We start from the raw sequence: 24,097 nt of genomic DNA, 5'->3' as shown, positions 1-24,097 counted from the left end.
GGAAGACAGTGGACGTCGTGGAGAACAGGAGTGATGTGGTCACAGGATTGGGAGTGGGTGAATGGCCGAGTTCGGCATGTACTGGAGTTCATTTAGGACTCTGGATGTTCTTTCTCAATTCTGGATGTTGTGAAAGCATGGATCAAAGTTTTGGCAACAGAGAGGGAGAGTGATAGGTGGATCTACGTTCTTTAGGTGGAAAAAGGCAGTCCATAATTTAATTTCAGTGAGGCAGTTGGTAAGGATGGAGTGAGTTGCAGTGGTGATGGATTTAGTGGAGATGTAGAGCTTCATTTGCATAGCTGTGGAAGTGGAGACCATGATGATGTATGATGTTACCAAGGGGGAGCAATTAGAGGATGAACAGAAGAGGACCAAGCACCGAACCCTGGGGGATGCCTTGGGACAAAGAAGCGGTGGAGGAGGTACCATTTTTGATGTTGATGAACTGTTGTCTGTTAGTGAGATAAGACTTTAGCCAGGAAAGGGCAGTACCAGTAATGTTAAGGGAGGATTCAAGACAGGAGAGAAGAATGGTGTGGTTAATTGTGTCGAAGGCTGCAGTGAGGTTGAGTAGGATGAGAATGCTGTGTGACCAGAGTCTGAGGAGAGGAGGAGGTCTTTGAGGAGGACTGGATTGAAATGGTTCGAACAAGTCGTTGGAAATGAGTTAGGCTTTGAGTTGGGAGGTGATGTTCCAGTATTTTTGACAGAAAGGGGAGATTGGAGATGGGCTGGAAATTGCTCAAGATATCCAGATGTTTTAAGGATGGGGGTGACAGCAGCCAAATTGAGAGTTTGGGTGACTGAACCAGAGCTAAAGGAGGAGTTATTTATTTCTGTAATGATGACTGAGGAGATAGTGTGGAGGCAGTCCTTGACAAGATTGGATGGGATGGGACCCACAACACAAGTGGAGATTCTCATTCCTGCCATTAAGTTGGACAGCTCCATTGGAGACACAGGGGAAACAAAGACAGGGGCTGGGTGGTATGGGGGGAAGGCAGGTGGGGAGGTGAAGAGGGCAGAGGGGCTGGTCAAGTTGCTGTAGATGAAGTAAATAATTTTGAATGAAGGACTTAAACTTGTATTGGAGTTTTTTTACATGGTTGTATTGGTCCTTTAAACAATCATCTTCCACCTGTCCATTGGATGAGCTTTTATTTTTAATGAGTGACTTTGATTCTCGTCCATTATATTTTCTATCTACACAAATTCATCGGATGTCGTTCATGGGTTGGTCCTGTAGATTATATATACGCGGTGTATGTCATGTATGTATCCATGACTGTATGTATCCATGACTGTATGTCTGGATGAGCAGCTGAAAGCTATGAGAAAACTGAGCTAGACCTTTATTTTGAATTCTTCAATACCGGATGTTTTTCTACGTCACTGTTGCATTTCTGCCGACTGCTGCAGTAGCTCCGCACAGTCACGCTTGGACCCTGTTTTTCCTTTGATTTGGTTTCCTCACTTAGTGATTCTTGAGGTGAAATGCCCTGCTGAACACGAGCATGTACCGGCCCGGTAAACCTGCACATGGACCTCCGCCGTTTGGGCCTCCTCCTCCCCATGGCCCTCCTTTCAGACTCGGGGGGCCCTGTGGTGTTCCTCCACCTGGACACTTGCCCCCACCTGGACCTTGCGGACCATTTTTGGCTTCAGCACCGGATAGCCATTTTCTCCACAACAGGCCACCAAGAGGACATTTCATCCGTGTAAGTTACGTACCGGACTGGCTAATAAAGTTAGCTTAGCTCGGTACATTGCATGATTTAGATACTAGGTTAATGCTAAGCAGAGTAAACTCAACAGACCAGCGTGAGAGGTAGCTAGTTATTCACTAATGATAATGATAATATAATAAGGCATATTAGATTTGATGACACGTGCCAAGTAAGTTAGTCGATCTTTGATCTAATAACGTTAGATATCTAGCGTTAGGCATAACAATTTCCAACCTTACGCTTGATAATTTGTGTTGGTATATGATCCCCTTACCTCATAATAACAATCAGGCAAGGCCTCACAAACAATCCGCTTACAAATCCAGGTATGTCTGAATCTTCAGGTCCTCTGCTGAAATAGGAGTGTAATGTGTGCAAAACAGACTTTGATGAAACATTTAAGACCTGCCTTGTTTAAGCAAAACCATGCTTTTATCCCAGCCTGATTTGCTTTGCCATTATGTGGCTTTCCTTTTGTGTGTATCATTTAGATAATAATTTGCTTTCCACTTTGTATTGCACATTAGCAAGTTTCACTGTTTTAGAACTATATAGTTATATCAATATGAAATGCTAATAATTACTAGATATTATTCTCAGTAATTACTTGTTTATTTAAAGTGGGTATTATAAACATATATATATATATATATAAGTGCTAACCAAGTGGCCATATTCACAAATTGCATGTAATGGTACTCAAATATGATAATATACATATTGTTTTAAGAACATGTTATGTTTAAGTATTGTCTTAAACATAATTGCACTTAATTATTATGTTGTTGATGTTCTGATATAGTTATTTTGTCCACAATCCTGAACAGAGACCTTTTTAATATTGCCAATACCAAAGCTAAACCAATACTTATGTTTACCTAAATGACACAGAATCTCAGTGGGCTAGCTGTAGATGCTCGTAGTTTCAGTTTCATTTTCATTTTCTTCCTCTGTATTTCGCCTTTTCATTCAATCACGCTACATCCAACTAATGCAACAGTAAGGATTAGGGTTAGTCACATATGGACTCCACACAATATCTGGAGAATCAGGTCTGGACATCTTCCAGAGTTTCCCTTTCACACATGTAGCACTCAGCAGGAGATTGTCCGTGTCAGATGCATTGTAACCTACTGGAAATACTCCAATTGGTTTAAGCAAGGGGTGCAGAAGGCATGACATGATGCAAAAAGTTCACTGCAGTTGCAATTCAGCATTTTTAAGCTTTTCATCAGAAGAATTTTCATGAAAAATCACAGGAAGTCCATCATTTTTAAATTCCTCATGGGTGTAATTTGCATGATCTACCTGTTCCTCAGATGCGGTGGAAATGCAAACAGGACTGCACTGTAGGGACTTTAAAGTTCCAAGTTTAGTCCCTGGGATTAGTTCCTCTGGGCACAAAGTACCTGGAACTTTTGGTGGAAAGGGGGCTCATGATTGCATTGGCTCCCATGATTTCATGGCTCACATTAACACTATGTCCACTCTAAGCCGGCTTAATTTGTAAACGCATCTTTTTCTCTCTGTTTTGGCCATCTTTCCAGACTAAAACAGCATTTCTCCACCAAAAAGGGAGCTATTCCAAAACTGCCTCCAGAATGTGTAAATCAGAAAAGGACGGCTTGTCATAGTGTGTACCGAGAAAACAGAGCTTTGTAGAAACACTGTCATATTGCTGACAAAACAGATGGTGGGAGTAGTGTAGCATTTCATTGAAAGAGGACGAAGAAGAAACACAACAACATTAACAACAATGATGGACGGCTTGAAGCAAATGTTGTTTTCTTTATTGGTACTTTGACCGCTTGATTAGAGTTAAACATAGTTGTAATTTGTTTGTGATAAACAAAATGTCAGGAAGCCACTGTTGAATGGAAATAGTATATCATTTTCTTCTTTGCTTATTTTCTGTGGCTGACTCGCTCATCTATCCTCCATGCATATTTTGGTGATTTAATGTGGATGGAGGTATTGCAGAAACAAGCTGAAACTCCTGCTGTGGACGCATGTCGTTTTTGCACGAAAACAGCATTTTAGAATTTAGCCAGCTGATATAGATGTAGTCTAAGATTTTTCATTCCTGGCAGTAGGCTTGGGCAGTATCAAGATATAACAGTATATACCAGTGTATTTAGAAATCCTGAAGGTATGATTTTCAGTACTGTCAAACATACAGACACTCCTCTTTCTATTAAGCTGACAAGGAGATGCTGTATTAAAGTGATGTACTGTAGTGTGCCCCCAGAGGTCAGTCTCCACTAGTGGAGCAGGCAGCTGAGCTGACAAAGATGGTGACTGCGAGTGGCATGGAATTGATAAATGCAATATTGCAATACCACACAAGCAACCGCCAAAACCGCTATGTTCATGTTTTTTGTTCTTTTTTTCATGAGGCTAGGCCCCTCTTGTTTTACACTTACAATGCATGTGTGTTGAATATTAGGTAGCTCCAGAGGATCCCGCCTGCCGCACACAGCGTCTCATGTGCTGAGTTCTCGCTTGTGGAGCTCCATTGAGCCACGCGCAGCTAGCATCCACGCTAAAAAGCTAAAAAAAAAAAAAAAGCTAAGTTAAAGAGCCGGGCTCCAGGTGCACCAGGGGTCAGGGTGAACAGAGGGGTGAGCTGACTAGGAGTCGGTGCTGATGCTTGGTATCAATTAATCAATCAATCAATTTTTATTTATATAGCGCCAAATCACAACAAAAGTCATCTCAGGGCACTTTTCACATAAAGTCAAGATCGTAATCTTTAATTTACTGAGACCCAACAATTCCCCAGCACTTGGCGACAGCGGTAAGGAAAAACTCCCCTTTAACGGGTAGAAACCTCAAGCAGAACCCAGCTCTTGCTGGGCGGCCATCTGCTTTGACTGGTTGGGTTGAGAGAGAGAAAGAAAGAGGGAAAGGGGGAGGAGGGGGCGGGGGACAATGAAAAACATACCTGTATGCATACTTTGTCTTGGTTATATGTTTAAACTCTCCCGGGTCGCTGCACAGCCGAGCAGGCTGCCATTTAACCTGCAAGGTAAAGTAGTTTTCCACAAATCATATAGCCTAAAGGTGCGTCCAGCCAGAGTCCAGATGGGCCATAACTATTTAAACCCAGCAAGACTTGTAGGCTAATTGCATATTAGACACACAGCGTTGTAAGCAAGACAATGTCATACATGCTACAATGACTATCTATCACTAGCGCAGCTCAGCTTTTACTTTTTTTTTTTTTTTTTAAACACAAATACCATTGTATACCGCATACCCCAGTGAAATGTAAGGAAGGTATGAAAACAAACACTGCCTAAGCCTACCTGGCAGCATGCAGATTAAGACAATTTTTGAATGGCATTATGCAGAAAACCACACATTACTGACTCAAAATACAACCCAACCTTGTATGATAAGAATCCAGGGTATTGTCAAGATTGGTTCTTTTACGAGTAATTTTATATGTTTTGGTGTAACTTTCGGTCACGCTGTAGTCTCTCCTCTCTCGCACACACACACACAGTGAACCAGGTGAAGTGAGGGAAAAAAGTTTTACTCAAGCTGATGACAACTGCGCTAGTTACTATAAGTACAGTAAAACCTTTGCGAGTAAAAAGCCAATAAGAGTACTTCATCAAACCAGCTGTTCAACAAGCATATAGAAAACCAGTATTGTCAACTGCTTTGCCCATTGTCTGGTCATTCCATGTCCAATCAGACAGAATCCAGGAAAGTGGTTGCATCACCATCTCAGATTCAGTTTCTGTCAGTCTATATGATGTTTGGGTCTTAAAACTTAAGGCCTGTAAAATATTTTTGTTCAATTCCAATGTTTTTATATTTTTTTGGCTTTTGATATCTTTTATGCTCTCAAAAACGCCTGATCTGGGAAGCCATGTTTGGGCATTAATATCTTGAAAAATATTATTCCTAGCCTCACCAAACTTTGTAGGATGGACGACAAATGTTTTCAGTATGACTGAACCATTAAAACTTTGTACTGCATGCCTATTGATTTTCTATAAGGCCCAAGATTTGGAAAAAAGAACAAAATTCCCAAACAATAGTGATATTGAGGTTATTATAACCCCTTTTTTCACCCATATGGTATCAATCATTATTTTTTCTTCAAATACAATCTTTAATTCATTTTGTGCCAATATTTGAGTTTAGGAATTTTGCAGTTTTTTCCAAATCTAGGGCCTCATAAAAATAAAATGGCACGCAGTAAAGGCTATTAATGATTTTAGCATACAGAACATGTTTATCTTCCATCCTATAAAGTTTGGTGAGGCTAGGAACAATACTTGTCAAGATGCTAATGCCCAAACATGGCTTCCCAGATAAGGCGTCTTTGAAGATATAAATAAGAAATGATATCAAGGGCTGAAAAAATTTGAAAACCTAGGATATGAACAGAAATATTTTACAGACCTTGGTTTTGGGTGTGAACAAAATCTGAGACGGTGCTGCAACAACCTTATCTGATTTGACATGGAGTGACCCAGTCTCCCATCCACCGCCGGTATGTTTTACACAACCACAGTGCGATAGTTAAGCTAATTGGGAATTGTAGCTAGGTAAAATGAAAGCTGTCTGTATGTAGCCTTAAGTGTTTAGCTTAGTTTGTAACATATCTTAAAATTTGGCAAATTCTTGTAAACTAAGCTACTGGCTGAGACAAACCTGCCTCATTCTTCCTAAACTTCACACAGTATTTTGATGTCAGAAATATTATTTATTTTATTGACATTTTAGATTAGTTTCCAGTGAGATGTTATTGATTTCATATAGCGATTTTGCTGCTCTAAACATTCCTGTTGCTGCTCTAGAAACAATATTATATTGAAAATATAAATTCTAATCCTGATCTGAATTGTTTTTTTTAAATAATTTTAAATAATTTTAAAAAAAACAACAATTCTTTAATAAAGAAAAAGAACCATTAAGAGTATCGATAAAGAACCGGGCCGATAAGGAGTATCAATAATAGTAGTACTATCAATAAATTGATATCCATCCCCAGTTGTGCTACACTGCTGGATATATGCCGATTACGATGACTGAAGGCACACACAAGTAGAGAACACTTACTGTGTTTGCTGAATTTTACATACTACAAAGCCTAAGCAGCTACAACAAAGCCTCTCGTTTTCCTGACAATCATACCACAGCAATCATTTCAATTTCATGACGGCATGTTCGAATTTGTCAGCACGGTATGGATGTGCAACTTACGTTGACATGCATGCTTTACATCACAATGGGTAAGTCAACAAAAACAATATCTGTTCCTTTTCAAAGAAAAATATCAGCCAAGGATGTTTGTCAGCTTGTCAGTATAGCCTTGCAACCACATATTACATAGGGAAGGTAAGGAGCTATTGACAGCTAAAAGAAGAACTTTTTAAAAAAAAAAGAAAAGACTTCTTAATTGTACTAACTTAGGTTGTTAGGTTATTATTTGATGCATTATTATTTTGAATGGCTTTGTTTCCATTTTGTGTTATTTTGTAGAAATTCTGATATGGTAATACATATTTTTATTAAATTAATATCAATAATGTTTAACAGGTATTGTCCTATACATTTTTTCCCATATTTTACAGTGAAAAAATGAAAAGAGGGACAATCGACAGAGCAATTGGACCATGCAGAAAGATATTTGCAGCATCCTTCTATAACTGGAAAAAGGAGGATAGAACTAGCAGGTGCACTGAACTACTACTGATCTACTGTGACCTGGATTTTACCTCATTTGTCACTTGGACAAGCTTCTGCCAAATGAAGAAATGTGACAAATGTTCATCTAGTGATTTAAAAGTACGAGGTATCTCCAAAAGGAAACATTTTACCTCCCACCACTGTCTAAAAGGAATTAGTAAATAGAATAACAACTTATATTCTTTATTTTTATTTGTTCATAAAGCTTCTTGTATTAATTCAATTTCCATTTGATTGATTTTACTGTTCTTTTTGTACATCATTAAGTACAAATTGACAATTCCCTAACTTTGCTTGGAAATGATCACACACTTGGTTTACACATGTCTGTTCATACGCGGTATAGGTGTACTGTATGTGACCTGAAGCCTGTTGGTTGTTGTTTAACTCATTTCAAGCAGAGTTATATGTGGAGGATCCAGAACGGACAATGAAGACCAAAACTACTTGTGGAAGTCAAAAAAGCAGTGAAGAAAAGGGAACATCATCGCTTTCAAAGCAGCATTCAAAAATGGACCGCTATTTTGTGATTCAGACATGGACATGGAGATGAATCCATTTGATTTGTGGCTACTAGTCTATTTTGTTCTACCCATGTGAAAAAAACTTCAGTTTATACTGAGTGATACTTCCTTTTTGAAGTTATGCTTAAGATCAACAGAGGAAATGGTTGTGGATTTAAAATCTAGATGCAATTTTAGTTTAGTTTTACAAAAGCCAAAAGTGTCATCCCAGTTATTTTTTCTGCTAATTTTAGCCATGTTAGTGGCATGACTCTAAAGGCCTGGTTACACCAGAAAGTTGCATGGCAAAATTTATTTGCACGTCTTTGCAAAATATGTAGTTCTTGGAGTTTGATGTAGCCATTTGGAGACATGTGAGCGCTAGTCAGTCAAAATAGCTCTCTGAGCTTCCTTTCACTGGACTGTTTACTCCCCAGTCATTTTATTTTCAGTATTGTACTATATTTTTTTATTGAATGAAATGATTTAATAGCATTATTGAAGAGGGGGGAAAAGTTCTTCAAGCTAGTGAGCTTGCTTACTTTCTTCTAATAAGCTATAGCTTCCTACATTTTGGACTCTGGCTCTCAAAGGTCTGCACTGTCAAGACGACATGATATTGATCAATGTTGCAGATTTGTTTAACTTTAAAGTTGGTGCAAAACATTTGCACAGATTTCCTTTACCACTGTGAGTGAATCCACCAATCAGTGATTTCACTGGAATTAATTGATTTCAGTGTAGAATTTTGCTGAATTAAATGCTGGTGTGACTGGGCCTTAAGGATGCTTATGTTGATCTCTTAGTAAACACTTCTATCTAAAAAAAAATGCTTTATAATCAATGTTTATAATCCATGTAACTCTTTGACATCTTGTTAAAATATGAACTTTAACAGTGCTTTGAAAAAGTTTCTACACTTCAGTTTTGCATGTCATTTGCTGAGCATGAGTTCATTTGAAAACCCCCAGAATTCCTTGAGATATCAATACTTTTTGTTGGGTAAAAGGCACAATTTTGACATTTGCTACTGTAAATGTTTAAAACCAGCTTCTACAAGCTAGAGGAGATCTGAGAAGGATGAAATAAGGGTTTTATATATTGCAAAGCTACTTATAACATATTTCATATGTATACTACTGTATTATATATAGTGTATATATACACTATGTATTGCCCAATAATAATGTATTTCTGTTGCTGTGTTTTGTTTTATTTCACAAAGGGAACACAATAGCCTTGGTGCAAAATATAAATTTCAAGAAAACCTGTTTAAGATGGTCCATTTTGTCTTACTGCAGTCCCTGGTCGCACTACTGGTAGCACGCTACATTATGTATGAAGGAAGGTAGACGCACACTCGTAGCCACGATGCAACAATATTTTAAGTTACCAGCATTTCAACATGAGTACCCTGAAGAAGGCTGTCATGTTGAAACATTGGTAACTTATTTAACTATTCTTGCATTGTGGCTATAAGTGTGTATCTGCCTTCCTTCACACTTGTACTTTCATCGTGGTCATCACCTCTCCAACAATGGTGTGCGTTCCTCCTCTCTCCCAACATGCCATATTATACCACTAACAAATACTGCCACCAATGGAAATACATGCTGTGTCGAGCGGCAAAAAGGGCATAGACAAGTGATGTTTTTACATTTTGTATTTTGTCAGAATGTAAAAATGTGACATGTTGACTCAGAAGTACAATTTAGGTGAGTGAGTGAAATCCCTCATCCTAAATTGTATCTCAAAACCTTTGACTATTCTAACTCCATGATTCCTCTTCTGAAACAACATTGAGAGATGCTTTCAACTTGTTTTCACTTGACAAGAATGTGGCAGAAAAACGTGGTATATGAGCCGTGAGAAACTCCCGTAGGTTGATCAGTGTTATCTTAACACTGTAAGGGCTAATTAATGCTAAAAGATAAACCGACTTGGAAAAAACATGGCTGAAAATATAAACCAAATTACAGAAAATACACTCAATACTTTCATTAGGACTATATGTTTGCATATAATTGGTATTGGTAAAATCCTTAAAATTAATCTCCTTCTTCAAACTCATTACAAATTCCAGATTCTATGAATATGCAAATATATTTCATTTCAGAAGTTTAACTGTTGGAAACAAGATGTCTCTTCACTGTTAAGTCCATTCTCAGTGTATGTGCACTGGAGGCTTCAAGTTTCCACATCACACTTGTGTAATTTAAATATTAGACCAGGATTGGCTTCCAAACTATTTGTGATGTCACAAATCCTGCTCATAGGCCCACCCCTTAAAATATATTTTCAGCGAGCACAGAGAAACTTTTCATCTTAAACTGATGAATGTGAAAACAGCCTTGCAGTGTCAAACTCCGCACATACATCGTCTGCACAGTGAAGCTCAAACATTCAACTGCAGGAACAAGAAGAAAAAAAAAATTTTCGTTGGAAGGGGACTTTAAGAAATCCTGATTCAATTTCAGGTACACCAGTGCTGACTAGCATTTTCAATCTGTTGAACATGCTAATTGTGGCAAGATGCACTTGGTCGACAGTGTGATGCGATATGACTCCTTGGGAAATTGTGACACGTACTGGACATTGTCTGTGTTGTAGCTACATTGTCTGTGTTGATTTACAAATGATCATTTGTAAATCAAATTTATACGTTTGAGTTTTTTGGGAGCCCCTTTTTAATATATTTAGCAACTTTAACACTTGGAGTAAAAGATCTATAAATATGCTATTGCAGGTCTGTCTTGTGAAGCTGTATAACATGAATTCTGAATACTCTCAGCCCCACTGTAGCAGCTTCTCCATAGACCGTAATACCATGATTGCTTTGGGAGGCAACCAGCAGATTGTCCCTCCTGTAGAACCACTGCGCCATCAGGTCCCACAGTGGAATCCCACTCCTGTGGAACATCATCCACCAGACAACAGGTAAATGTGTCAATGTGTTAATTAAATGTTTTGGATAAATCTGGCTTGGCACAGTTGCAATGATGTACTTTTTGTTTTTGCTGGTGTTTGGAACACATACACACTAATTTTCAGTGACCGAGCTGGCGAGGAATTCCTGAGATGTATTGCTGCTAACAAGCCTCTCCCAGACTATCTGAAAGGGAACATGGCATACAACCTGGCTGATGCATTTAAGTCAGCTAATGTCCTGAAGGAAGCAGTCAAATCAGACCCTGAGTTCCAGAAACATCTGACCAAGAGCAAAAGTCGCAGCAGAAGTCGTGGCAGAAGTCGCGGAAGAAGTCGTGGCAGAAGCCGTGCCAAATCTCGAGCCAAGAGCCGTGCACGGAGCAAGAGCCGAGCGTGCAGCCGAAGCAGAGGAACGAGCAAAAGCCGTGCTGGCAGCAAAAGTCGAGGTAGAAGTAAAAGCAGGGCTCGCAGTAGGAGTTGGAGCCAGAGCCAAAGCAAGAAAGGTCACACACGGAGCAAAAGCCGGGTCAGGAGGTCAAAGTCACGAAGTAGCAGTAATGAGAAAAGCTACGCCAAAGACAGAAAGAGAAAGAGGAGCCCCAGCAACAGCTGCAGTAGCAGCAATGCTAGCTGCAGTAATAATCTGACAGGCAGTAGTCTGTTAGAGGGACTGAAGCTGGTCATGAACAGCAAAGAATTGGAAGACAGGTTGCCCACCCTCAAAGATGCCATCCTCACTATTCAGGTAGTGCTCATCATACATTTTACATAATGTCTCATTTCAGTGGATATTTGAGTAAATTTAACCTGAAGTAAATCTAACTTTTATTATTATAGATAGTCTTTTGGGTAACTTTATACTTAAGTCACATGTATTTTCACAATACAAATCCAATACAGGAATTCAGTTTGAAGTAGAAAGAGCAGTATCAACCACATGGACCAGCAGCTTGCCTTTTAAGTATGTTGCGTGCCAAAAACTCACAGGAAGAAAACAAATCTGCACAGCTACATTTACAAACAATTAGCACGTTTAAACCAATAGAAGTGGAGATTCAGATAATTCAATTCAATTCAATTTTTTATATAACGCCAAATCATGACAAAGTCATCTCAGGGCACTTTTCACATAGAGCTGGTCAAGACCATACTGTCAGAGACCCAACATTCCCCCATGAGCAAGCACTTGTTGACAGAAGCAACGGGAAGAAACCTCAAGCAGAACCGGACTCTAGATTGGCAGCCATCTGCCTTGACTGGTTGGGTTGAGATATAAAGAGGTAGGGGGAGACTTTGTTCAACTGTAATAAAACGATACCATAGTATATAGATAAACACACAAATTTTGATAGCTGTGATTTCGGTATACAGAAATTCGTGACCAGTCAAATTCTGTAACACTAGAGGATCAACTACAGAATATGAAAAAGTGTCAACTGAATATTATAAGGTGAGCTTTACAAACAGACCTATGCACCAGAGCTTGTGCTATCACATCTATCAAAATATTTGTTTCTAATATCTGAATAAATAGGGTCCCACTTTTTGGTTAAAAGCTATCAACATTTGTGACCTTCACTAAATACTATCCTATCAAAACTGCAATGTATGATATTCAGGTCACAGAATGAAATGGGTCACTGAATACAGTGTAACACCACAAAGCCAGCATGGATGCATTTCAGATGCATGACTGTATTCATGAAGCATCTGGTACTGGTTTAGCTGCTCCTGAAGGAACACGGTGATCCTGCCAGTGTGTGCTCTGCACCTAACAATCCTCAGGACTTTAGATACCTGCGCAGTGTTTACATATTAATAATAAAAAATAACCTCCACATTACTCAGTGATATTAATATATTTCAGTGTCTCAAGCCAAGAAGGGAATAATATAAAATTAAAATGGTAACACCATCATGCCAATTGATAACCATAATTACAAGAAAACAATCTCCATAAATAGGAGATACCTCTATTATAATTATGAGAACCTGATCTAGTAGTTATGTGATAATTTTCTCCTAAAGGCCTCCTTTTTCTTTGGTGATGCAGTGGGCTTCTGTCAAATGCTGATCTGTTTTTATAAAGAATTTAAATATTATATTAAATTACCACGTTTTCAGGGGAATTTGGCTAAGGTAGATACTGCTAAACCAGATCTGAACTTAATAACTCCCCCAAAAATTCTTGATTTTGTTTTTTTGTTTTTTCTATATAATACCATATTTCAAATAATTCTGATAGCATAAATTGATGTTTGTAGAAAAATCAGATCAGTAACTTTAAAGTTGTATGCCACAGAAAGATTAAACTGCTGGTTTGTCTTCGAGTGCAGCTCAGAGGCAGCTTTTTACTCGTTAGTAGTAGAGTTGTGTTTCCTCGTGTATGCCCACATATTATATTTGAATTATGCACAGTGTTCCCTCACCACCTACTATAGAAACTCTACATAGTAAAGCATTTCTAAAACATGAATACATTGAGTGGCTGTAACTACAAAAATGTCAGAAGATGATGTATTTCTTAATGTTCATCTACAAAATTAATCTTCAGATTTAACAATTCAAGGATTTGACAAATTAATAAGTATTGCACCCGCGAACGATTTAATTGTCAGCTAACTGAGAGTGCCACAAACTGTGAACACTTAAATGCATGGGTGAACTCTGACAGTTAAAGCTTTTTCACTCATACAATGTCACTTAGCTGTAGCTCATTGTTCCCCCCAAAGGTATCAGTAGTGATGCAAGAAAAGAAAGTGAAGGGGTACCATCTGTTAAGAATGTCATTATTTTGATCTCCTCTCTCCAGGCGTCGGATGAAAGCAAAAAAGTGGAGTATGTGTCTGAGGAGCAACATGACAGTCAGGAGAATTCAACATCGTTGGAAAATGACAGTATGCTCCTTCCCCATGACAGAGTAGGCAGTGACTTCTCTTGGCTCCAGGTGCAAAGCCAGGAAGACACTGTGGTCAGGAAAACTGCCGAGTTTGATGACGAAGAGTCGTTCTTGTATGGGAATGAAGACACTGGAGAAAAACAATCCAATACTGCACTTTTTGCAGCGTATTCCCAGATTGGAGAACACGTCAAACCGCAGCATAACAAAATGGAGAGTTGCGCTCTTGACAGTCAGCATCATCAGAATAAGTCCATATTCAGTAACTGTGGGGATCTGCTTGATTCGAAGCAACCCCTTCAAATCAGTTCCTCAGGCTTAGCCTCTGCTAATCTGGACAGTAGTGAGTGTGAGAAGATAAAAAACATATTGAAAAGTCTAGGCACAGTGGACATCCGTGAGATAATGGGGAAGATGCAGGGGCAGAAGGAGGGGAAGCATCTGTCTCCTGCACAACTTCCTGGTCCAGACCCAGCAGTAGCAGCCGTGGGATTGCCAGCACTGAGTAACCCCAATGTACGGCAAGCTTTGGAGTCTCTACAGTCACTCATCAAAGGTATAAATCTTGTATTGAATGAAAAATTCAAATTCCTTATTCAACTTGCCAGATACAAAATGTTTTATATTTTATATTCACTATTTTGTTGATTCGTTTCTTCATGGTGACTGACCTCTGGTTTTATCAGAAGTTTGAACAGAATCTATTTCAAATATGTCCAGTTACAAATCTTTTGATAGGCACAATGAGGTTCTTTTGTTGTTGCTGTTGTTGTTTTCATATTAAAACAATTATTACGGTAGTTTATGCCAAGTTACTTGAAAATTCAGTATTTTTGCAGTTGTCAACAAATTGCACAAAAAGACTAAAATCATTTATGAATTGATCCCATCTGTCCTGGATAACATTGAACACAGCCAATTATTATTTTGTGTCTAACCCACACACACCGTTGTCCTGCCATAAATACTCAATTTGCAAGAAACATATTATCCTGCAGCTCAATATAGTCTCCAACAAATGTGCACTATGTCCGTCTGTTCAAGTGACGTCCGATAAAAACTACAGTGCCCAGCTGTTTTTTCTTTTAAATCAAGCCATGTATTTGTGACCTGCAGTGTTTCCCCATGCGCTGCTGCACAATTATGAGAAATTATGAAAATTATGCCAAAGTTCACACAATCATTAATGTCAGTGGGCTACTAATGATTTTCATTGCAATTGTTTTGAGTCATCAACTAGTGCTTCAAATCCCAGAATCCTCCCTCTCCTCATTCTTCAAAGGACATCTATGTGAAAGGTACTGTTATAAGAGTAGTGTAGCTCCTTTAAAGAATAGGGCAGTGTATAATGTGTGTGTGTGTGTAGCAAGTGTGTGGTTGAGTGAGTGTGAAGGTGAAAAGACATTGCCACCACAGCGCGTCAAGTGCCGTCCCTAGCACCAATAGGAAGCATTATGCTGCAGCACCTCAATATAGTACCGTACTGACCCGAATATGAGATGACCCTTGTTATAAGACCACCCCCCTTTCTTCAAGACTCCTTTTTGGAAAAAGACTCACAACTTGGATTAAATAACTCTAATTTGCTTTTTACTCACAAAACTTTTATTGCACTTACAGTAATGTAACGAGTGCAGTTAGTTGTCGTCAATTTGAGTGCTTCACCTTGTTCTGTGGGGCACACGCGCACACACGCACACACACACTCACACACACACAGACAGAGTGTTCAGCCTTGCCCGCTGTGAAACAGAGGAGAGGAGAGAGACTCAGCGCAACCATAAATGACACAGCAAAACGCAGTAGAGACTATGTTTATTTATGCTATTTACCTAATTTATGTGCACTCATTTAATTTCAGCTCAGTGTGAGACTCTGTGGTTGCGCTGAGTTTCTCTCCTCTCCTCTGTTTCACCACAGGCAGGGCTACACCTCCATACATGTATGAAGTTCAGTGGAGCAGAGGAGAGACAGTGAAGTAGTCGAGTCGACAACAACATCCGTTACGTTACTGTACTCAGTTGTTGGTTGACTTGGCCTACTTTTGAGCCACTTTGTTTGAGATGATCACTGTGTCTCTCCATCTTTCAGGCCCCTGGCACCGTAGGCTAGTTGTGATGGATGGTAGCTCGCCTCAGTCAGGAGGGGAACACTTGTTTTACAGATTTTTGGCACCATCTGTTGTTTTGAATGTATATTGACAGTTAAAAATCTAGACCTAAAATATAAGATGATCCCCCTTTTTTCAGACATATTTCCTGGAAAAAAAACTTAGTTAGGTACGTTAGTTACTTGGCTGTAACTCCAGTTCTATGAGTACAGCGTGGGACATCAAAATGCCATGGGTGAGGTGCCTATTGTAGTTGTTGATTTCTGATTAATAACTTGAAAAAATGATAACCTGAGCAGTGAGATTATGTTTTGAAAGCAGCAGATCAATCAACAATTAATTCATTTTTGGCTTGTAGATACAGGCACAGGTGAAATAGTTAAAACTACAGTGAAGTATTGAAGTACAAAACAGCTTTTTCTCTGGGAAAAAATGCATTTTTTCAGGGGGAGCAAAGCTGGAAATAGGTCAGTGGTATGAAGTGTGCCTAACCGCCACTAGAGGAGGGGTTGTACATAGAAAATATTTGGGGTGGCTGTTTTGACCTGCATCTTTCGGCAGTGGTGAGTTTTGGCCTTAAAAGAGCAAGTGTTAGAAAAGTGACGGGAAATGCAAGTGGGGCAGAGGAAAAGGTTAGCAGGAATTTGTCAGTCTGGCAGTAAATGTACAGTACAGACTACAGTGTGTCAGTAAATAAATGCTGCAGTTTCTCAAGACCAAGAAAAGTCTTGTCTGTTGTTTCCCCAACCGCTGAAAAAGTAAAGGGTGTTAGCCCCGAAGTGAGCGACAATGGGTTAGCCTAACCTGACCAGGCTCACTTAAGGTAGACTGATCTTTAAGGTGGACCAACTATTCTCATTTTAGTGTCAATCTCATCCACTCCTAAACAGAGAATTAAGAAATGTCAGGCTGCCGAGTCTTTCGAGTTTTGCTCGGTTTTGTATTTGCAAATGGCTTGGTATAGAGAAGTTGGAAAGGCATGGAAAGTGTGGAGGCAAGGTTAATGTCTAAACTTCTTAAAAGTTGGTCTTTGCTTTGTGTATTTGGGTGTGCACTGATGTGTAAAGTTGATTTTGGATCTGTTTCTCTCTAGTTGTCAAGGATAAGATTTTGTGACTGCTGACCACAAAGGTGTATCCAACTGACCTAATATTTTATCTTTGTCTTTATTGAGTAATACCTTTTGTTGTAGAATAAAGGATGATGTTGTTGTCTTTCTTTTTTAAGCAACCAAGGATAAGCGGACAAAAAGCGATGGCAGTGGCACATCTCAGACGTCCTCTGATAAGCACAAGGTAAAGGATTTCCAAGTTGTGTCATTGACTAATCAACATCTGAGTGATAAAGTTGAACACATTTAAAGAATTGCAAAAACCCCAGATTTTTGAAATTGTCACTCATGTTTTCCAGGCAGGTGACGATGAGCGCAGCAAGGAGAAAAAAGCCAGAATAAGTAAAATGGAATTTTTAATGAAAGAAATGGAGGGATTGTTGAAACTGGATGGTAAAGTATTTTCCTCTTAAGGCAATCTTAAACTCCCTGTCTTCTCAATTGTCTTACACATTGTATTAGACATACTGCATCTGCTTCACTTCTTTTCTTGTCCATTTACAGGATTGAGTTTTCTGACACCAGTGATTGGGTTTTACTGCCAGAAATGTGAGGAGTTCATTGGAGATTTGAATAGTGCTGAAAACCATGCAGCCATCCACTGCCATAGTAACTCTAGCTGTGTGAGTACCTGTATATTTCCTTCTGGAATGCAAAACTGTTCTTGCTTTTGCATTTTTCTTGAGTTTGAATCAGTCATTTGAATTAATGTGTCACATGACAATGCTAGCATTCTCTTGTTTAGCAGGTTAAATGTTGACCATGTTTACCATCTTAATTTAGCTTATTGGCATGCTAACATTTGCACTAAACACAAAGTACAGTACATTAAAGTGAAAGATACAATTTACTCAAGTTGACGACAACTAAACTCATTACTGTAGGTGCAACAAAACCGTAGAAAGTAAAAAGCCAATAAGTACTCTGTTCAACAAGCATAAACATGTACAAAAGCAATATTTCCACCGGATTTACCCACAGTGTCCCATCAAACGCCAGTATGTTTTACACAACCACAGTGCACTGGTTAAGCTAATAACACGAAAGCTGTCTATATGTAGCCCTTTATCTAAGTTTACTACATATCTTAAAGTTTGGCAAGTTCTTGAGACAAACCAGCCCCTATATGTTTTGATTATTTTACTTATGAACTATATCTGTATTAATCAGGTATCAAGTATTGATCAGGACTCTCAGTCCGTTTGTCCGTCTCAGCTTGCTGGTTTCACTACCGGCAAGCTAGCTTCCCCACACTTGCTGCAGTGGATGGGGAAATAAAATCAGTGATTTCTTCCCATAGAACCAACATGGAAACTATTTTGGTTCAGTAAATTTCTGTTGTCAGTCAGCCTGGTGAAAGCAGTCTGGCCTGCTGCTATCCTCTCAGCTCCCTAGGAGCTGCTGCTGACAGATGGCTGCTTTTGTGGACAGAGATGCTGAACACAGGTCAGAGTCGGTGTGGATTGAACGAGTAGAACACTGCCACTCACTTTTCGCTTTCTATGTGAATTCCCAGTTAAGTGTAATTCTTGCAGAGAAAATGTGCAGGTTTTGTGTATTCTCAAGGGGTTGGTACTTGGACACGTCATCAGTGATGAACCCAGGGTCATAAGGTGTTTTGGGTCTTTAATCATCATACACCCTCACCCAAGCGACCCAGCTGGGGGTGATCAGTACCCAACCTGTGTCCAAATGGCACACTGCTCCACGGATCCCCCCTCCGAATCCACAGCCACCGCGAGGCGAGGCCTTTTCGGCAGTCCTCTTACTCCAAGGAGTAGGAAAGGAAGGAAAGTTTGCTGCATGAATGGCCAGCAAAACCCGGTAGTAGTGGTTATGAATAAGACAAATCAACTGATTCAGATTAAAATGTGCACAAAAATTTAGAACATTTATGCTGCAGTGTCACTTTTAATGCTTCAACTCTGAAAGTGACTTGTTCCTTATTTTATTTTATTTAGTAAGATGTGTGTTTATTTGTGTGCATGTAGGTGAGGGAGCTTGAAAATAGTTTTACCCACAAAGGGGACCCCAGCAGAAAAAATTTGGGAACCACTGTGGTGACAGATGGGTTAAATTGTATGTCGTGTGTGGATTGTGTGTGTAGATTGTGTTTCATAGATGATCTGTCAACTTGGGTAACATCAGACAAACATACATAACATATGGATCCGTGTGTATGACGGTTATTCATAATAAAGGTTGAGGAGCAGGAGAGGGGGTGACAGGAGTGTTGGCAGGTCTGCTTTAGTGTCAAAGGTAATCCAGTGATAGTTGTCTGTACATCCATGAGTACACTGCAAACAGGAACTGATAATAGCTAATTCAGCGTTCTTTTAATGGTGCCAATTCATCAAAATGTAAACCAATATAGTCTAAAACATGAGGCCAAAGCTAACCCACTGAATCCATTGCAATGTTATACTTCCTGTTTACATCCACCAAAGCATTACAGGAACTGTATTTCCAAAATTGAGAACATGATTATCTCCCAAATCAAACAAAGACCAGGAACCAGGACCAAGACCAGAGACAAAATCGTACTATTACTACTATTCACTTTTTTCAAACAGTGTTTTTATGACATTACTAATACTCTGAATCTTATATTCCTGAAACACTGGCACTCTCCTCTATCGATTTATATACTGATATATGGCCTTTGTTAAAAACCTGCAGACAAAAAATGTAATTATCACAATTTTAAATTAGCCCGAGGGATGACGGTAGATGTGGGTGTTGGTGAGGCGCAGTTGTCTCGGTCTTGTCTGAGGGGGTTCCCAGAATTTGAAAACAGGTTTTCAAAGTCTGACACTGTGGAGCCCCCTTAAACCTAGAAGCGTTCATAGCGTTCCACACAGTTGTACACATGAAAAGTGACAGTAGCTCTGAAAAATGAAAAAGACCCTGAGAGAAAAAGTTCAAACTCTGCCTACTTATACACCTCAACACAACCGGCCAGTCACTGCAAAAAGTGGGTGTGCTTCTCAGTTTGTTTGTCTGTTTCAGAAAGTTACAAAAATTGTCAGATGGATCTCACCCCAATAAGACTGCTAGAAAGGGGGTTTCAGAAGCTGTTAGATGATATTCATTTAACACATGCTGAGGCCTTACGTATGTCCACTTTGTACAAGGATATTGATTCTCTAATAGGCATAAAAGGTATAACACCTTTGATTTCATTAATCATGTTTTTTCTTCTACTCTCTGAAGCTCACACTTTAGCCCCATCACTGATCAGGCCCTAAGAAAAGCAAAATCTGTAGGCCAGCACTTTGAGTGGCTTTGGGGTAGTTTCTTTATCTTCATGCTTCAAAAAATGTTTTTATCTGTCTTTAGGAGAAAGTGCAGATGGACAAGCATCCTGGAGACAGCAAAGGACATTCACGCTATTCTAGCAGCAGCAGTAACCAACACCCACACCCCTCAGAGAGAAGAGATCACAGGGGTTACGGTTCCCATAGAGATTCAGGAGACCACAGGAATCTCGGAGAATACCAACGAAACTGGAGGGATGAGAGAGATCACAGAAGCAATCATGACAATGACCGCCGAAATCTCAGGGCTGGGCAGGAAAACATCTCCTTGAAGGAGGAGATGAGGAGGGAGAGGATGCTCATAACAGTGTCCCGTGGACTGACACCGCCTCCAAACGTCAGGGTCAAGGAGGAGGGGAATAATGAGCTGGCTGTCAGGGGCCATGGTAAACTCAAAGTGGAAGACTCAGACAGCAGGGGCTCCAAGAACAGCAGAGAGGATGGCAAAAAAAAAGATGAAAGCAGTGACAGCAGTGACGATGACAAAGGAAAAACACGTAATGCAAAATCACCTAAAAAGAAAAAGAAGAAGAAGAAGGAGAAAAAGAAGAAGAAGGAGAAGGGGGATAAGTCCTGAGTGTTGTATTATCCTAGTCAGTTTTCATATCCATACCACACAGATCCGTAAGACGATTGTTACTGGCCAAATTTCTGAATGTAAAGTTCAGAGTTTTACAATTACAGTTCTGAGAACCATGTTATTGTTTTCTTTTCTCCTGTTTTTTTGTTGGTGTGATCAGAAGATGGAGGTAGGATCAACAGGTGATTCATCTCCATGTTTAAAGGGACTGTCTGTCTGACAGGTGAGGAAGTGCATTTGTTTACTTTCGACCATACTCAAAAGAGATGTCACATCAGTTTCATCCTTGCGCTTCCAGTACAGAGATTGGTCTGAACTGGAGTTGAACACAAAGACTGGAAGCAGAGGGAGGTTTTGATTTTTTGGAGGTTTAATTTTACTCCTGTGATGGAGCTGTTTCCAGTGTCTGTGCCAACCCAGAATAAATGAGCCCCTGACTGATCATTGAACTGGACACATGTAGATGAAATTGTGATAAATGTTCTCTTTTGGCTGTTGGTATGTTGGCAAACAAGTACATTTTCCAAAATGTCACTGTACTCCTTTTGCTAAGTGGCTGCCTAAAATGACAATTAAAAATGACTTAATGAATATGTTGGTGTCATTGCATTGTCTCAAGTATGCCCTTAACTGCCAGTTTCATCTTTTAATTAAATATTTGAGAAAATAAGCAGTGAGTTATTTTTGTCAACACATTCATCTTTGGCTGTACCATTTCTACTGTATGAATATTTTACAAGGACCAACAGCATTGTAGTGTTTAGAAATGCGATGTGTTTCATAGTTGACTCATTCTCTTTCTACTTATCTGCATTTTTATGTGAAATACAAAATGACACACAAGTCCGTCTCCTGTGGTGAAATACAGAATTATGCGTACAATTTAATAAAGTGTTAAAAAGAAAAATTGTTTTGAAATTGAAGTGATCATATGAATACGTAATCTCTTTGCAGTTCTGTGGTCACAATCAATTACCAAAAAAGCTGAATTTACACTTGCTGGTTAAATAACTTTTATAATAAATGCTTTTGATTTGACAGGAAAAGCACAGATTTAACTAATTAACATGTCCTAGTAAGCTGTGACGGTGAGCCAGCATGCACAATACCAGCACCCTGAAACTGAAACGGCTAAATGGAATTTAGACATCATTAATTTTATTAATTACTCGTGTGCTTTTCCTACTGTGACATCAAAATATCTTCCATGAAAAAGTGAAAAAGGATTTCTGGGGTTGATATAGACCAAGCAAAGGATTCTGTGACAGCATACTGTATCTGACTTCTCAGTTTGGCCCTTAGAGGTAACTTGATGGAGAGGAGCTGAAGCAGCTTTTCCATGCAAAGTCCTGTGGCAATATTCTGCCATCAAGGTCATTCTGTATGAAGAGAAAGTAACAGTTAATTTGTAAATGAATTAACTGTGTTTGGGTGACGGACAAACCAAAGAAGTATGAAGACTTAAAAATTGAAACTTTTGCTTACAGTAAATCAGCCAGTTGAATCAGTGGCTGTATTATAATCCAGTCCTTTAATTGTACTTCAACTGTCCACTGTTACAATATATCCAGATATTGATCAAAGCCATGTAACATGGAGGGAGCACAAAGAAAAAGTGCTTTATAAGACAGAGGATATTAAACTAATGATTGACAGGTTGATAATCTTGTTTGTGATGTATTATTTCAAATTTATTTTGACAACACCTTTATGATAACAGACTTTGATTACATTTTTTACACTTGTAGGTTGATCTCTGATGCCAGCACAACCACTCAACCAATTGAGCCTCCAAAAGCAATGATTTTCCTGTCAAGGTGAGTGGTGGTTATTTGTGTAGGACTATGGAAAAATGGAAAAATTATTCCTCTTCATGGGAAAACAATGACAACAGCAAATGTAAACTCTGTGAACTTAGTCATACTAATCAGTACTAACTGGGGGGCCTGAGGTTAACATTTGTTTTTAATAAATAAAAATTTATATTGTCAGTACATATGTTATGCTATTTCATGATTATTGCATTGTTTTTATGTTTGTTTCTTCATTAGTCACATTTCATTTCAGCTGCCATCTGTACATATACTGCACATATACAGAGAGACTGATGAACATACAGTATGTGGATACATGTACATATATGTGTCTGTGTGTGTGTGTGTATATATATATATATATATATATATATATATATATATATATATATATATATATATAGCCCCTTGAGTTTGAACCAGGCTAACCTCAAAAGCTGCTGCTGCTGGATAAATCAGGTAAGATAACTGCATATCTAATAAAATATAAGGGTTCATGGTGTGAAAAGACCAGCATTGACATCTCATAAGCCACAGATCCTCTCATGCTTGGAAATTTGTCATAATAAAGTGAAATGAAAACAAACTTATGTCTGAATTGGCTCGTTTATTTATTTGTGTGTTTTAACCTGGTATCATAGAGGATTTAAATGATTGATGGCAGATGTGTTTTTGCACATTTTGGCTGATGTAACTTTTTACCTGGAGCTTTACATAGTTGTTGGCAGGTTGTACCAATTGATATATAAGAGAGAGTACAGAGTAGTGTTGAGGACATGACTGCAGAGCAGGAAAAGGAAAAGCTGCTACAGAAAGTAATTTTCTCCAAACTTCAGGGCCACATCAAATAATTTGTCATTTGTATCAGAGTCCTGTGCTGTTGGTATTCAGTGGAATTTATTACCCATCTTCTAGTGCGCTCAGTCTCTTGAAGACCTTTACAGTTTACAGACAGTCAGGGTGTCAGGACTTCATTTTACATCACAGTGAAGCATCCTCAGCCAGGATCAGTTTGGACATGATGTTTCAAAGGCCCTGGTTCAGAACAGCTAAGTTAATATAGTTTGTGGTTTTGTCTGTAATCTGCCACAAGGCCATCAACTGCAACTCATTCTCAAGATCATGAGTCAAAGTCAATAGACAGGTAAGGTACAAAATAAGAGTTTATGCTCTGGTTGAGTACTCACCTGCAGAGGACAGACAGAACCATGATATTAAAATCATTGTTGGTGTCATAATTACCAAGTAATAACTTAGTAAATGCTTATAAAATTCTAATTTAAAAAACACTAACCACAGTAAAGATGAGGTTAACAAAACCAGTTTATTTCTTGGCATTCTGAAGTAGTTAAACTGGTCCACATAAAGAAGACAAACACACAGGGAATGTCTCATT

At 39.0% G+C, this 24,097-nt stretch overlaps 1 protein-coding gene across 3 annotated transcripts; it reads left to right on the top strand.

The window, feature by feature from the left end:
* The first annotated feature begins 1,392 nt into the window (after positions 1 to 1,392).
* On the top strand, positions 1,393 to 21,730 carry si:ch211-195b21.5 (uncharacterized protein DDB_G0287625). Of its 3 annotated transcripts, XM_067609345.1 has the most exons (9): positions 1,584 to 1,721; positions 7,325 to 7,545; positions 7,841 to 10,879; positions 10,994 to 11,615; positions 13,683 to 14,325; positions 17,107 to 17,174; positions 17,290 to 17,383; positions 17,495 to 17,613; positions 20,330 to 21,730. In XM_067609345.1, the coding sequence occupies exons 3-9, from the start codon at positions 10,677 to 10,679 to the stop codon at positions 20,882 to 20,884; spliced, it is 2,304 nt and encodes a 767-aa protein (XP_067465446.1). In that variant the 5' UTR covers positions 1,584 to 1,721; positions 7,325 to 7,545; positions 7,841 to 10,676; the 3' UTR covers positions 20,885 to 21,730. The 3 variants fall into 3 exon arrangements, with proteins under 3 accessions (XP_067465444.1, XP_067465446.1, XP_067465445.1); XM_067609343.1 differs by lacking the exon at positions 7,325 to 7,545 and having other exon boundaries at positions 1,393 to 1,721; positions 10,734 to 10,879; XM_067609344.1 differs by having other exon boundaries at positions 7,325 to 10,879.
* The last annotated feature ends 2,367 nt before the right edge of the window (positions 21,731 to 24,097 follow it).

Source organism: Thunnus thynnus, chromosome 14 (genome assembly GCF_963924715.1).
Source record: "Thunnus thynnus chromosome 14, fThuThy2.1, whole genome shotgun sequence".
Taxonomy (NCBI): domain Eukaryota; kingdom Metazoa; phylum Chordata; class Actinopteri; order Scombriformes; family Scombridae; genus Thunnus; species Thunnus thynnus.
Note: the sequence above shows the minus strand (reverse complement) of the source record. Positions and strands in the feature narration are given on the sequence as shown.